Source organism: Zosterops lateralis, assembly GCF_965231275.1.
Source record: "Zosterops lateralis genome assembly, chromosome: 16".
Classification (NCBI taxonomy): Eukaryota; Metazoa; Chordata; class Aves; order Passeriformes; family Zosteropidae; genus Zosterops; species Zosterops lateralis.
In genome coordinates, this window is record NC_139776.1 from 7,685,164 (window position 1) to 7,699,266 (window position 14,103).

The 14,103-nt window shown below is 64.5% G+C and overlaps 2 protein-coding genes across 2 annotated transcripts; both read left to right on the plus strand.

Moving 5' to 3' along the window:
• Window positions 1-4,101: 4,101 nt before the first annotated feature.
• Window positions 4,102-4,908, plus strand: ID1 (inhibitor of DNA binding 1). The gene is given in 3 exon segments (XM_083873393.1): window positions 4,102-4,446; window positions 4,449-4,468; window positions 4,727-4,908. Coding segments are annotated over 3 exon segments (360 nt in total). The 5' UTR covers window positions 4,102-4,148; the 3' UTR covers window positions 4,769-4,908.
• A 3,213-nt stretch (window positions 4,909-8,121) lies between these two features.
• LOC310916197 (bactericidal permeability-increasing protein-like) lies at window positions 8,122-12,005 on the plus strand (the record flags this gene model as incomplete). Its single annotated transcript, XM_083873549.1, has 15 exons — window positions 8,122-8,281; window positions 8,513-8,627; window positions 8,731-8,859; window positions 8,942-9,097; window positions 9,230-9,293; window positions 9,407-9,467; window positions 9,642-9,733; window positions 9,819-10,052; window positions 10,159-10,218; window positions 10,673-10,840; window positions 11,020-11,087; window positions 11,366-11,408; window positions 11,597-11,660; window positions 11,742-11,818; window positions 11,898-12,005. 15 exons carry the CDS (start codon window positions 8,122-8,124, stop codon window positions 11,937-11,939), a joined length of 1,533 nt encoding a protein of 510 aa, XP_083729675.1. The 3' UTR covers window positions 11,940-12,005.
• Between the last annotated feature and the right edge of the window lie 2,098 nt (window positions 12,006-14,103).

Genomic DNA, 14,103 nt, shown 5'->3' on the forward strand with positions numbered 1-14,103 from the left:
ACTGAGTCTAGACTCCAGATGTGATTTCACCAGCCTCCAGTGTTCCGTGGAAAAGGACTTTGGCTCTGCCGTGGGGTGCAGGACCCTACTCTGAGTCAGGACCCCACTCCCCAGCCTGGTGTGTCCCTTGGTGTGGGGCTGGCACTGCATCCTGGGAAGCTCTGCATCCTCCCTGGCTTCAGGTGGTAGGAGCTGCATCCCCATGCAGCCTCCAGAGGCCCCAAGAGTGCAGGAGCAGGCTGGGAGGTGCACAGGGTACCCCCCTGTGCCAGCATCACCCTCCTGCCTCGCTGCTGCCCTACAGAGCTCCCAGCAGCTCCTGCCTGCTGTGGATGTGGCCGGGAGCTTTCCCAGGGCTGCAGGGAGCGGAAGGCCTGGGAAGGGGAGAGCGGGGTCACCCCTCACCCTGCCTGGCCGATAAGCCGTGGCCGGCCAGGAGGAAGGAAGTGTGTTGGGCCCTGCAAGGAGCCGCCAGTGGAGCCAGCCCTTCAGCACTCCCAGCACTCGCCTGCTGCACCTGGGCCCGTGGCACCTCCGGTCCCGGCAGGGCCGAGGCCACACGGCTCCACTGTGTCTGGGCCGCTGCTGGGCCACTTTCCCCTCTCGGCAGGGTCCCTCCGGCCTGGTGGGGGCTGCGGAAACATGGATGTGCCGACTCCGGCAGGAAACTCCATCCACTTAACTGCACCCAGCTAGGGCAGGGGCCAAACCTGCTTGTTCTGCTGCCAGCAGATGGGTTTGGGATGATCCTCACCCCCCCACTCACCCATGGCACCTCACAACAGTGGTGTAGATGCCCGTTGGGTAGGGGAGCTCCTGGGCACACACCCCTTGTGCCAAGCTCCCATCAGGAATTGTAGTGTGGTGGGATGGGCTGAGCTGGGGGTGCACAGGGTCCAAATGCCAGGCAAGGGGAGAGTGGTTTCATGTTTGGGGAGTGCTGGTGCCTGGGGTGAGGGGGGACACACCGGGGCTGCTTGTCTCTAGGACCCTGTGGAGCCTCCCCACTGCGGCAGGGGTGCAGCTGGGTGATGATGGGTGATGGGTGCTGCAGTTGCACCTCATGCTCTACCACGGAGGGTGTGGGATGCTTTGCTGTGATGGTGGGTGTTGGTGATGAGCACTGGGGTCCCATGGAGTGTTGGGTGCTGGGGGTGAGGGCTGGGGTCCCGTGTGATGATGGGTACTGGCAGTGGCGCCCGGCCGGCGGCTGCGAGCAGGGAGAGGAAGCAGCCCAAGGCAGCCCCAGCCCCAGCCGGCCGGCGAGGAGGGGCAGGAAGCTGGAATAAATCCCAGGAAGGGCTGCCTGGCTCCAGCTGGTCTGGGCTGCAGCGGATGGAAGCTGGGAACGGGAAGGGAGAAGGCGGGAGGGGAATGCGCAGGGGCTTTCTCAGGCCTCGGCCTCGCTCCAGCTGTGCCGGCGGCCCCGGCACATCTGCAACCCTGGCTCAGCACTGTCATGCGGACATGGGGGGGTGGAGGCTCTGAGTAGCCTCAGGGGTGACCTGCGGATGGCACCCTTAGAGGGGATCTGGATGGAGCCCAAGCCCAGCCAGGGCAGGAGCATCCCAGGTTTGGGGGTCCTGGTCACTGGTGGGGGTCCAGCCTGACCTGCAGTGTCCCAGCTGCCTTCCAGCCCTGCCTGCCGGAGTGCGGGGCTGGCTGCTGCGGTTCTGGGGTGCCGGCCGTACCCCGTCCCCACCATGGCAGCAGCACAGCCCTGCGGCCCCTGGGCGGCCTGGCGCGGCCGTGCCCTGTGTGGTCCCGGCGGGCTGGGGGCGGCCGGGGGCTTTGATGTGCTCGGCTGCCGGGCAACCCCTGCTCAGCGCAAAGCAGCCGCCCCCCGGCCGCCCCCCCGGCCGGGCTGAGCCCCGCCAGCACCATATGGCCGAGGCTGCTGTTACCGCGCCGCGCGCCCCGTTCCCAGAATTGAGATGGAAATGAAGCTCTGTGTTCTGCCGGACAACACCGCCGCGCCGTGCCAGGCCGGGACCCCGCGGCCAGCTGTGGCCAAGGCACGTCCCGGTGCCGCACTGGCAGCTCTGACCCCGCACCCCATCCCCAGCACCCCAGTATGCAGAGGGATGGGGTGAGGGTGTCCTGCTCTCGGGGGCATCCCATGGGTGCGGGCAACTGGAGCGGCTGTGCCGGAGCGGCTGTGCCAGGCGGCTGTGCCCTGTGTGCCACGACACCCAGCACGGCCACGACGTCCATCCACGTCCCTGCGCCGCTCGGGGTGGCCGGTGGCCGGGGCGCGGGTCCGGCTCGTCCTGGCATTGTTGGCGGCGCAGCTGGCGGTGGCGGCGGCCGGCCGGCGGCCCTGAAAGACATTCCTGTGCACAATGTCCCCGGCCTCCCGCCGCGGCCCGGCCACTGCCGCCAGATGGGGGCTAATTAGCAGCTTTGAGAGCCGCGGTGGGAACCGGGCAGCACCGGGCCCTCCGCCGAGCCCTGAATGGAGGGGGCGACCCCAGAGCCGTGCCCACCCTGGGAACCGCCACCGCGCCGGGCGGGGGAACACAGGGAGGAGGGACAGAGGGAGGGACAGGGGAATCCAGCTCCCCCCAGCCAGGCTGGCAGGGTTGGAGTTTCATGCATACTCTCCAGGATTGCTGCCCTCCCCAGAGGAGGAAGAAGAGGGGGAGGCCTTCAGCTCCCTGAATGCCTTGGGATGTGCAGCAGGGCCTGTCCCCCCCAGCCCAACCTCATAAAGGGCAGGGAAAGCTGCACTGGCACTTGGGCACACGTGTTGGTGTACAAGGCAGTGTGTATGTGTGTTTGTGTGTGTGTACACGTGTGTGTGTGTACCCGTATGTGCATCATCCGTGTGTGCCTCTGTTGTGTGTGTACTTTGGGCTGTGTTTGGGCTCCACAGGTTTGTGTATGCAGGTGAATCCTCCTGTGCCCGTATCTGGGTATGTCCCACACACACCTGTGTGTGCAAACACGTGTGTGCCATGGCTTTGTGTGTGCACACGCACACCCACCCCGCGTGTCTGTGTCTGTGTCTGCACACACACCCGGGAGTGTCTGAGGCTCAGCTTTGTCTGCCTCCCTCCCTTCCCACACCATTTCGTGCTGCTCAGGGTGTGCCGGGCTATCGCTCGGGGCCCTCCCCGCAGGTGCGGGGCAATTAGCAGTAACGCTAATTACAGCCCGAACCAGAAACCCTTCGGGGCAAGGACCGGCTGCCTCGCACAGTGGCGGAACCTCCATGGGTTTCCCCGTGGCAGAACGGTGCTCGCAGCCCCCTCCCCGCGCCGCCCCACGCACCCAGCGCTCGGCCCCTCTGCCCGTCCCTCGGGTGGGCCCGAGCCTGGCGACCCCCGCCCCGGCAGCCGCCGCCGAGCAGCTCTGCGGAGGTTCGAGCCCCGGGAGAGAGGGGGGAACGGGGAACTCCGAACGTGGGGCGGAGCACGGGCTGCTCCCCGCGGGGATGCCCGTGTGCCTGTGCCACCGTGGGGCCTCGGTGTCCCTGTGTGGGTCCAGGTGTCCCCCGGGGGTCCCTGTGCCTCCTGTAAGGTCCCGGCGCCCCCATATCCCTATGAGGATGCCGGTGTCCCCGTGGGGGTGGCGGTGTCTCCGTGGGGGTCCCGGCGCCCCCCGTAGGGCCGCAGGTGTGTGTCCCCGCCCCGCCCCCGTCGCCATGGGCACCGCCCGCCCGGCGCCGCGCTGACAGCGCGCGGGGTTTTATGAATGGGTGACGTCACGGCCCTGGCGTCTCACGGTCTGAGCCGCGGCGAGCGGGGGGGCCGCGGGGAGTGCGGGGGGGCCGGGCGCCCGGGGGGACACCGGGGGCCTGCAGGGGGGAGCCCGGCACCGGGAGCCCGCGCGGCGAACACCCTCGGGAATTGCGGGGCAGGGTGGGCGCTCCGCACGCCCGTAGCCTCCGCACCGCCCGTGTCCCGGCCCGGCAGCCCGAGCCCGTCACGGCTCTCCCCGCCATTGCCCCTTTAAGACGCTGCCCTTCGGGGCGCATGAATGGCGTGGGCGGGGCTGTGTACGCTGTTTCTGCGCTGCCATTGGCCGAGGATTCTCCTCGGCCCCGCCCCCCGGTCGGCGGCGCTCTATAAGAGGCGCGGCGGGGCGCGGGTTCCTTGTCCGCCCGCAGCGTCCCCGTCCCGCTCCTCGCCTTTGCTCCCCTCGCCATGAAGGTCGCCGCTGTCGCTTCTTCGCCGCTCCCCGCAGGCGCTGGCGGCCCGCTGAAGGCGGTGCGGCCCGGGGAGGCCGCCCGCTGCGGGCCGGGCCCGGGGGTGTCCCCGGTGGCGGCGGAGCAGGCGGCGGCCGCGCTGCTGTACGACATGAAGGGCTGCTACTCGCGGCTGCGGGCGCTGGTGCCGACGCTGCCGCGGCACCGACGGGTCTCCAAGGTGGAACTGCTTCAGCACGTTATCGACTACATCTGGGACCTGCAGCTGGAGCTGCAGTGCGGCCCCCCCGCCCCGCCGCCGCCGGGGACTCCCCCGAGGTGAGTGCGGACCCCCCGGCCCCGGCTCACACCCGCTCCTGACGGGCAGCGCCGGCCTTCCCTGGAATCGCCTTCCCCCGATCTGCCCCGCGCCCTCCCCTTCCCGGGGATGTCCCTTCCTCCTGTCCCCTTTCCACCCCTGTCCCCTTTCCACCCCTGTCCCCTTTCCACCCCTGTCCCCTTTCCACCCCTGCCCCCTTTCCATCCCTGTCCCCTCCTGGCGACACTGACCGGCCGCCTGGTGTCCCTCTCCCGCAGGCTCCGTGCATTCCCGCTGCCGATCGGATCCTCTGCCGCTGACACCGCTCTGGACCCCGCACGGACACCGTTCCCGGGATCCCGGTCCCATCAGCACGGACTTCGTCCCTGGGACCCCGTCCCTGAGCACCGCGGCTCACCTGCATCCCTTGGCTCCCTGGGGGTTCCCCCGCAGCCTGGGCAGGGGGTGCTGTGGGCCGGATCCTTCCTTCTCAGATTGCTGAGAGCATTCCCCGTATTGTATATTACAATGATGCTGGAGAATATTGTTCTACAATAGCTGGAGTTTTGTTATTAAACAAGCCCTGATGACCACACGTGTGTGTTCTTCCTGCCCCTCACGTCCCCCACCCTGGTTTTTGGGCGTGTTTAGCCCTGGGGATGTGTGCCCCATCAAACGGGGGGCAGCTTGTGCAGACCACTGTGGGGTGGGTGGGTGTGCTGGGGGATGCAGGTCTTGGGACCCTGTGGTGGGGCTGGGGAAGGGGTTTCTCACGGGCTGGTCCCAATTCCTCGTGTTCCTAATGTTCCCCAGCACTGCCCCCACAGAGCCTTTCCCAGTGGGGTTTCACTCCCTGAGCTCAGACATGGGGTGTTGGGGGTCAGACACGGGAGGGAAGATTGCACCCTTATCTTCCGTGGTGGGAGAAGGCAACAGCACTAGGATGGACCTTCCCCTGGTCAGTCACCTTGATGGGATGATGACACAGAGGGGACAGTGCCATGAGCCAGGTGTGGGGTTCTGTGGCCAGAGGGGAGTGTGGTTTTCCCATCTCCCTGGGCTGTGGTGTGTTCAGAGCCTGGAATTCTCTTCACTCCCCTTCCCAGCTGGGCCACCTGCATTCCTGAGCTTTCCCGAGGCTCCCACAATTGTTGCTGTGTCAGGAGTGGGGGATTATAGGAGTGATGATGCAAGGATTGAACCCTTCACAGGGGAGAGCAGATACAAGTCCTGGGGTGCTTCTCCCTGTGGCTCTGCCCCTGTGGTTCCTGCTCTTCCTGGTGCAACCTCTGCCTGCGGGGACAGACCTCTTGGAACAAGGAAATTGCATCAGGGATTGTGCAACCCTGAGGGCTGGGGGTGCCCCGGGCAGCTGCCCTGACCTGAGCTTCCCCTTGACTCACAAACACCCCAAGGACCTCACAGCTCCTGTCCCAGATCTGTTCAGACCTTCCTACGGGCCTGGCAGGGGATAACGGGGGTGCCTGGAGGGGCTCTTGTGGGACCCTTTAGGCTCCCCTCCTCCCAAGGGTCCTGCAGCCGAGGGATTTGGGGCTGGGAGGTGTTGACCAGCCCTGGGCACAGGCGTGTGCCTGTGTGAGGCTCTGCACACTCTTTGTGTGTGTTTGGTGTTCACAGGCACAGCTGCAGGCGTGTCCGTGTGTGTCCGTGCCTGGACGTGCCCACCGTGCCTTCCCAGCCCCGCAGACCCTGCCAGGGCCCGTGTAGGGGACAGGGACAGGTGACTTGTGCTATCAGGGCACTGCCCCGCCTGTCCGCCCCTGTCCTGGTATGACAGCAGCAGGGGACACGTAGCAGGGCCAGGGGCTCTGGGTCTCTGTGGAAGAACTTATCCATCACTGGATGGGTCCCCTCCATCACCGCCCAGGTTCTCTTTATCCTCCCCACTGCTGAATCCTCCACCACTCCTCCTCCGGTCCCGGAGCGCGGCGCGGACGGGGCGGTGGGTCCCTCTCCCGGTGCCCGCTCGCACTGCACGGCCCGGCCCGGCCGCCTGGAGTAGCCTGGAAGGTGCCGGGACAGGGAGAACCGGGACTGGGGGCTCTGCCCGGGCCGGGGGCGGTGCGGGAGGCGCTGGGGCTCTTCCCGTGCCGTGCTCCGGGGCGCCGTCCTTACCTGTCCATTGCCGCCTGGTGTGGGAGCTCCCGCTGGAGCGGTGGGGAGGGGAGGTCCGTGTGTGTCCCCACGGCTCTGCCTGACCCCTGTCCAAGCCCTGTGTGCCCCACAAATGATCCCTCGCGATGCAGCCCTGGCCGCCACCCCCTCCCCAGGGGACGCGCGGTGGCACCACCGGGTACCGCACAGGAGATGCGGGGAAGGGGCTGACGGAGCCAGCCCAGGCTTGGAGCGGGGCTGGCAGGGCTGAGCCGCCCGCACGTGTCGGGATGCCGGATGCGGCAGCACCAGGATGCACCGGAGAGCCCCAGGGAGCGCCCAGCCCGCGGGCACCTCTGCCCCAACCGGTCCCTCGGTGTTTTCATGGGACCTGATTCATCCCGGAAAGGATTAGATAAGGGGGAAATGGGTGACGTTGTGGTCTGACCAGGACCCGGGATGGACACTGGCGTCAGAGCTGGTCCCTGCTGCCACGTCCCGGGGACACGGAGGAGCTGGGAGCCATGGCAGGACCCGCGGTGGGGGGCACAGCACCCACCCGTCACGGTGAGTGCTGCTGCAGGGAAGATAGAGGGGCTGTGATGGGCATTGGGCTGGGGTCAGGGTAAGTGCTGGCCTCTGGGTCACTGCTGGGGGCTCTGGCCACCACTGCAGCCATGGCTGGTGGCACTGGGCCTCCCGGGCCGGTGGGCAGCTGCTTTCAGCACCTCTGTGAGGTACATTATGTGGGGCTGTGGTCTCTCTGGTGAGGTTGCCCGTGGGCTCTATGTGCCCCTCTGGTGCTGAGATGAGGCCCCAGCCCTCCCAGAGGTACCCCTGGGTCTGCCAGGCTGGATCCAGGAGGGCAGCTGGACCCCTGTCATCCATAGCCCATGGCTCTGGAGGGGCTCACCCTGGCTGGGGGACAATCCCGCTGATGGTGAGTCTGGCAGTGCTGGTGGCTCCTTCCCCACAGCTGGGGATTTTCAGGGGTGATTGCACAGTTCTGCTCTCGCTCTGTCCCAACCTTTCCATCACTTCCTTGGGGGCTGTCTCTGCACCTCAGACACCCTGATCCCCACTGAAATTTAGGCAACTCCACACAGGGTTCCCAGAGCCCTTCCCAAAGTGGGAACAGCTGCTACTCCCTGGTGCAAATGGGTTGAGCCCTGTTTGCCCTGGTGCAGACCCCCCACCCCAGGATCAGCTCAATGTGTCCCTCCATTGCTCCCAGTCAGGGCACGGCTGAATCTCTTTGCCACCTTGGCCCAGCCGGGTCTCTGTGTGTCCCCACATGCTGATCCTGTGTCCCCCCAGGGCGAGGGGCTGGCAGGGGGTGCTGTGGGACCCCCCATTCCCCCACTCCCACGACGAGTGTGAGTGAGGAACAATGGGGGATCCGGCTTCCCCTTTGAGTCATGTGTTGGGCAAGGCTGGGCTTTCAGTGGCCAGAGCACCGTGGTGTCCCCAAGTGTGCTGATGTCACCGAGGGCTCCCTGTCCCTGATAAAAGTCCTGGCTGTGCTGGGGTCTCTACACCAGCTGCAGGTCCCCCAGACATGTCCTCTGCTCCAGCCTCCAGGTCCCAGGACCAGCCTCAAGGTACTGTATGGCTCTGCCTCTTGCTCGTGCTGCCCACCTGTGTCTCTGCCACCATCACCAGCCCCAGCACCAATCCTGGCATCAGGGCCTGGCTGAACCAGAGGACACTGGAGTTCGGTGAGTCAGTGCTCCTGAGTAGGCAGGGGTGGGAGAGACCAGTGGGGGATGATGCCCAGAGTGCTAAGGATGGGGAATAAAGGGAACCAGTGGGCACCTCCAGGAATGATGCCAAGTCTGCTGGGAATGGGGGGTGGAAGGACCACCCTGGACCTGGGTGCTCACTCTCTTGACACCCCAGCTACCCCAGCCCCTTCCTTGGCATCACCCTGAATTCACACTTTGCCCCAGGCCGGCACTTTGGGCTGGAGCTGCTCCAGTCGATGCTGCAGAAGGAGCATGAGCTGAACCTGACAGGTTCCTACAACACCCCGCTCCTGGGAATTCTCACCTACGCTGTGCCACGGTAAGAGCCACCTGTGGTGTCCCTGTCCCTGTCCCTGTCCCTGTCCCTGTCCCCATCCCTGTCTGTGGCACAGCTGCAAGCACCATTTGTCTGTGTTGTGCAGGATTCACATCCATGAGCTGCAGATGAATGAATCCACACTGAACTTTGCTGAGGACGTGGGGGTGAGGCTGGTGGTGCAGCGTGCCCGGATCCAGCTCAGCGCCGACTGGGCTGCCCAGCTGGGGGCCATGTGAGTCCTCATGGGGACAGGGACAGCACTCAGGGTGGCTCAATGTCACCGCTGTCCCTGTGCTCACCCACTCTGTCCCCAGCCAGGACAGTGGCTCTGTGGAGCTCCGCATGCAGAACGTGGCCATGGCAGCGGTGTTGGGGGTGAGTGAGGATGGCAGTGGCCACCCCACGGTTTGGAGCGCCGGCTGTGACACCCACGGCACTGACCTGCACATGGAGTTTCACCGTGGATACAGGTGATGCCAAGCCCCCTGCTCTGTCCTGTCCCTGGCTTACAAAGACTACTGGTGCCCCAGCCAGAGTGGTGGGCTGGGGGAGGCTTGGGTGGATGCCATGAGGTGATCTGAACACCCCACTCTGCTCTACAGCTGGCTCTACAACCTGCTGGCACCTCTGCTCCAGAGAACCCTGCGGCAGCAGCTGAACAAGCAGGTGGGTGCTCGGCCCCTGTGGCCTGGGGTGTCAGTGTCCCTGTTCCCCCCAGCCCAGTGAGAGGCTTGGAGACCCTCATCCCTGGACTCACTGACACCTGCTCTTGCTTTCAGCTCTGCCTCGTGCTCCAGAGGGGCATTGACAGGCTGGACACTGCCCTGAAGCACATGAAAGGTGGGTGAGGGAACCCCAGGACTGCGGACAGGCAGGGTGGTCCTGGGGGGCTGTGGACAGGACTGGTGCCCAGCAGGGTTTGCAGGACCCCACTGTGGGGTCACATCCTGACAGCCTGGCTGTGGGAGGGGGCTGGTGGTCTGACTCCTGCTGACCACCCCCATGTCCCTGCAGTGTCCACCCAGCTGGACACCATTGCCGCCATCGACCACTCCCTGCTGGGACCGCCGGCCTTCACAGAGGAGCTTGGAGACATTGCCCTCAAGGTAATGCCATCCTGGGCATCCCTGGGCCAGATCTGGGAACAGGGGGGCCTGGCTGATCCTCACATCCATCTGTGTGTCTGTGCAGGGTGAGATCTTCAGGGTGGGCACGTACCAGCAGAGATCCTCAGCACTGCCTGTAGTGCTGCCTGGGGCGTTACCCATGGCACTGCCTGTGGCTTTGCCCACGTCCCTGCCTAAGACCCTGCCCATGGCACACGAGCCCATGCTGCTGCTAGCTGTCACTGAGCTCATCGCCAACTCAGCCGCCTTCACGTATTTCACAGCCGGGGCCCTGCGCAGGAACCTCTCCAGTGACATGGTAGGAGTGGCTGCAGAGCAGAGCTGTCCCCTCTGGGGTGCCACTGGGGTGTCCCCATGCCCACCCCTTCTCAGCCCCAGCACCCTGATCCTTTCCTGCCTTCCAGCTCCCTCGGCAGTTCCCACTCCAGCTGAGGACCAAGAGCATGGAGGTCTTTTCCCCTGAGGTGAGTGGGATGGGACACGGGGAGAAGGGGACACAGGTAGGACATAGACTAGGACAGGATGCAGGTGGGATGGGACACGGGACACAAGATGGGATTGCAGGAGGAACAGAAGATGCAATGGGATGCTGGAGGGTGGGAGATATGAAACGATGCAGGAAGGACAGAACAGGGAATGGGATGTAGGAGGGATGGGATGTAGGAGGGGAAGGTTGCAAGTGGGGTGGGACATGGGATGACACAGATGTCAAATGGGATGCACAAGGGACAGGACAGGGAATGGGATGCAGTGGAAATGGGATGTGTTGCAGGCAGTTTGGGATGTAGACAGAATGGGACACCACAGGACAAGGACATGGGCAGGGCAGTGATGGGCCCATGGGACCTGGGCAATGGTGGGGACCTGATGGGGGCATGGTCAGCGTGGCTCTGTGTCACCCCTGCCCTGTGTCCCCAGCTGCAGGAGCGCTATCCAGACCAGCCCATGGAGCTGCACCTCTGGGCCCGCCAGCAGCCCCTGCTCTCCTGCCATCCTGATGCCTTGCACGGGACCCTCTTCAGCTCTGCTGAGGCCTTTGTGGTGCTGCCCAATGCCACCCGTGTCCCTGCCTTCCTGCTGAACATCGTGAGTGACTGCTGCCATGGCTCAGGGAGCCAGGGGACCCCAAAGAACTTGGCTGGGGCTGGTGTGGCTCTGCTCCTGGCTGGGGCCATGCTGGGTGATATGGGGGATACTGGGGCCAGCTGGGTGATGCTGGGTTGCAGGCACTGCCCTGGTCTCTCCAATGTCTCCTCTTGCTGCAGGATGCCAACGTGACTGGGAAGCCAACAATCGCCAGGAACAGGCTCAGGGGCACTGTGAGACTGACAGGGTTAGTGCCCAACCCTGAGCTGGGTCTGAGCTCCCCTGGGACATACCTGAAGAGCTCTCCCATTCCCTGTCTCTGTCCAATTGCTTCCCTGAGTCCCATATTGCCTGTTCAGACCCCATTCTGCCTCCAGTTCTGTGCCAGCTGCCCTGGCAGTAGGTCCTCAGCTGGACCTGCTGTGCTGAGATCCTGGACCCACCATGGAGCTCAGCCTGTCCCTAGCCTGAGATGGGACAGTTCCCATCCCTGTGCCTGGCTCTGACCCTGATCTTTTCCTCCAGGCTCCGTGTAACGCAAGTGGCATCAAATGTGGGCCCAGTGGAGGTGAGTTCCTGTGCCAGGGAAGCCAAGGGGAGCCTTGGATTCCACATCACCTTGGGAATAGGGTCTGGGGGGAATCTGGGGTGCTGTGGACCCCATGCATGGCGAGTCTGGCAGGGGGCTGAGCCCTGCCTGCAGCATGGACCCCTCTGCCTGTGCTGTGCTGGGCTCAGGACCTGCCTATCCCACAGGTGAAGCGTCTGGAGACCCTGCTGAAGTTTGGGCTGTGGCTTTTTGGGGTTCCCCGGGCAAACAGTAAGTGTTGTCCCTGTCCTGTCCCCATCCTCCCAGACCTGCACCAGGGCCATCCCCTGCTATGACTTTGTCTCCCCACAGAGTGGCTCCAGGCTGGCATCCCCCTGCCCCTCCCACGTGGCCTCAGCCTGCTCAGACCCCGACTCTCGCTGCAGCAGGTGGGTGCCACCACTGTCCCCTTACCCCAGGGTCCCCCGTGTCGCCCATATCCCCCCTTCTCACCCTGACTTCCTACAGGGCTTCGTGCTCATCACCACGGACCTGCAGTACGAGCCATGAGCCCACCTGCCTCGTGGGAACCCGACAGCCCCCGCCAGTCGCGTCCCCATCACCATCCCGTTGCCACCGTGCTCCTGTGGCTGGCAAAGCGCCCAACCGCGGGACCCACAGACTCCCCATCCTCGACAGGGATTAAAGCGGGAGCGCAGCTCAGCCCTGTGTGCTGTGGGGTGTCTCGGGGAGCCGCCCCAGCCAGGCAGGGTCCCATTCCTGAATCCATGATAGGTCATCGCTGTGTCCTCTCCTGCCAGGGGCTGTGGCTGTGCCGTGGTGGGGTCCGTCCCCAGTGGGAGGCTCCGGGCGGCTGCGGACGAGGCTAGGGACTCTCGGGGACTGGGGTTCCCCGCAATCCTCGCGGCTGTGTTGGTCATGGGGGTCAATGTGCTCCCGCTCCCCGCAGCCGCTGCGGCCGCAGCTCCGCGGCAGCTTCTCCCGCTGCCCACGGGATGGTGCTCGTGTCCACGGGCTCCCACCGCGTCCCGCCAGTCCACGGGGCCCGCAGGGCTCGGCCGCTGCCCCCCCGCTCCGGGGGTCCCCCGGAAAGACGGGGGAAGGGGGTCTGGGGAAGGCTGAGCTGGGCGCGTCCTGCCGTGAGAGGGATGTGGGGTAGCTCGGTGTTCCCCACGCTTGTAGCATCCCAAAAAGCCCCAGTGTTTGTGTGGTCCAGACCGTGCTGGAATGAGTCCCGCACAAAGGGAAGGTGCTCTTTGGAGGCGTGTACCCGGGAATGCGGGGGGCTGTGGTCCCCAGTGAGGCTGTGAGTCCCCTGCCCTCCTCTTCCCATGGGTGCTGAGTCCGTGTCCCCAAAACCAGCAGCCCCAGCCCAGCTAAGAGCCTGCCCTGGGCTCTCCTGTCCCCATCACCCCTTAGTGCCACCCCACACCACCACCATCCCTCTGGACCACAGCAAACTGCCCTTGGAGCACCCCAACCCTTCTCTGGGCAGGGAGAGGACCTCGTCCGTCTGTCCGTCCATCCATCCATCCATCCATCCATCCATCCATCCATCCATCCATCCACCCATCCATCCATCCCACTGAAGCCAACTCCTTTGGGTCCAAAGTTGCTCAAATTCCCAACGATTGCAAAGACCACAGCACCACCAGCAGCTCGAATGACAAATTTATTTGTGGATTCACCTCCACCTGCAAACCGAAGCGCTCAATGGGCTAATGCTAATCCTCGTGCTCCCCATGCGGGATCTGAGCGGGTCCGACATGAGGAGCGCGAGTCCGTGCTCAGTGGCCAAGTGAGCCCCCCTGGAGCCTCCGGTTCTCCCCCCACCTCCACCCCACCTTGGCCTCTGCAGGGAGCACGGTCCCACACATAAATACGGACAGACAAGATAACAAAAATAGCATTAATAGTATTCACAAATGAATTAAAAACTACTCGTATATGTACAGCAGAGCGCGGGACGTATGTACACGGACAAGCTGTGGACAGCTGTGTCTGCCCGCGGTGGGCTCCGAAGGATGAGGGCGTTTATTCTGGAAGCTAATTTCAGCTCAAAGGCTGGAGGTTCCCTGCTCCAGCAGCAGGAGCAGCATGGGGATGAGTGGGAGGGAAGCCAGACACCTCAGTCACTGCATGCAGCCGTCACAGCCACGCATGGGGACAGGGATCTGCCTGCACTATGGGACTGGGAACATGGGACAGCAGCGGAGAGGCAACAGCTCCTATTGTCCCCAAAGAGGTTCCCCAGAGGCGGAGATGGCTCTCAGCCAGTGCCAGCCCTCACTCCCATCTTCCCTGGGCTTGCTTCCCCACTCATCCCACGAATCATCTGCTCCCTAGGCTTTGCCACCCATGTGAAGGTGCTTCCCCTGACCCTTCCAATCCCCAGCTCGGGATTCCTGGACACCACAGCCCCAGCTCTCTGCAAAGCCCCTTGTGCCAGGGACAAGAACTATCCCCCTCTCCTGCCTCCTTCCTTTGCCAGCCCAGAGAAGCAGGCCGGGAAGGGATGAGCACTGTCTCACAGCCATCTACATTTGGAGTGAGGAGGAGGAAGAGGACAGAGAACCCTTCAAACCACGCTCAGCCCTGGGCCTGGCACACCATCCTCATCTGGGACAGGCCACAGCTCCCAGCAACTGACTATGTGGGGATAAAGGAATTCATGTGGGGCTGACCAAGGGCAGAGCTCCTCACCCCTGGCCTC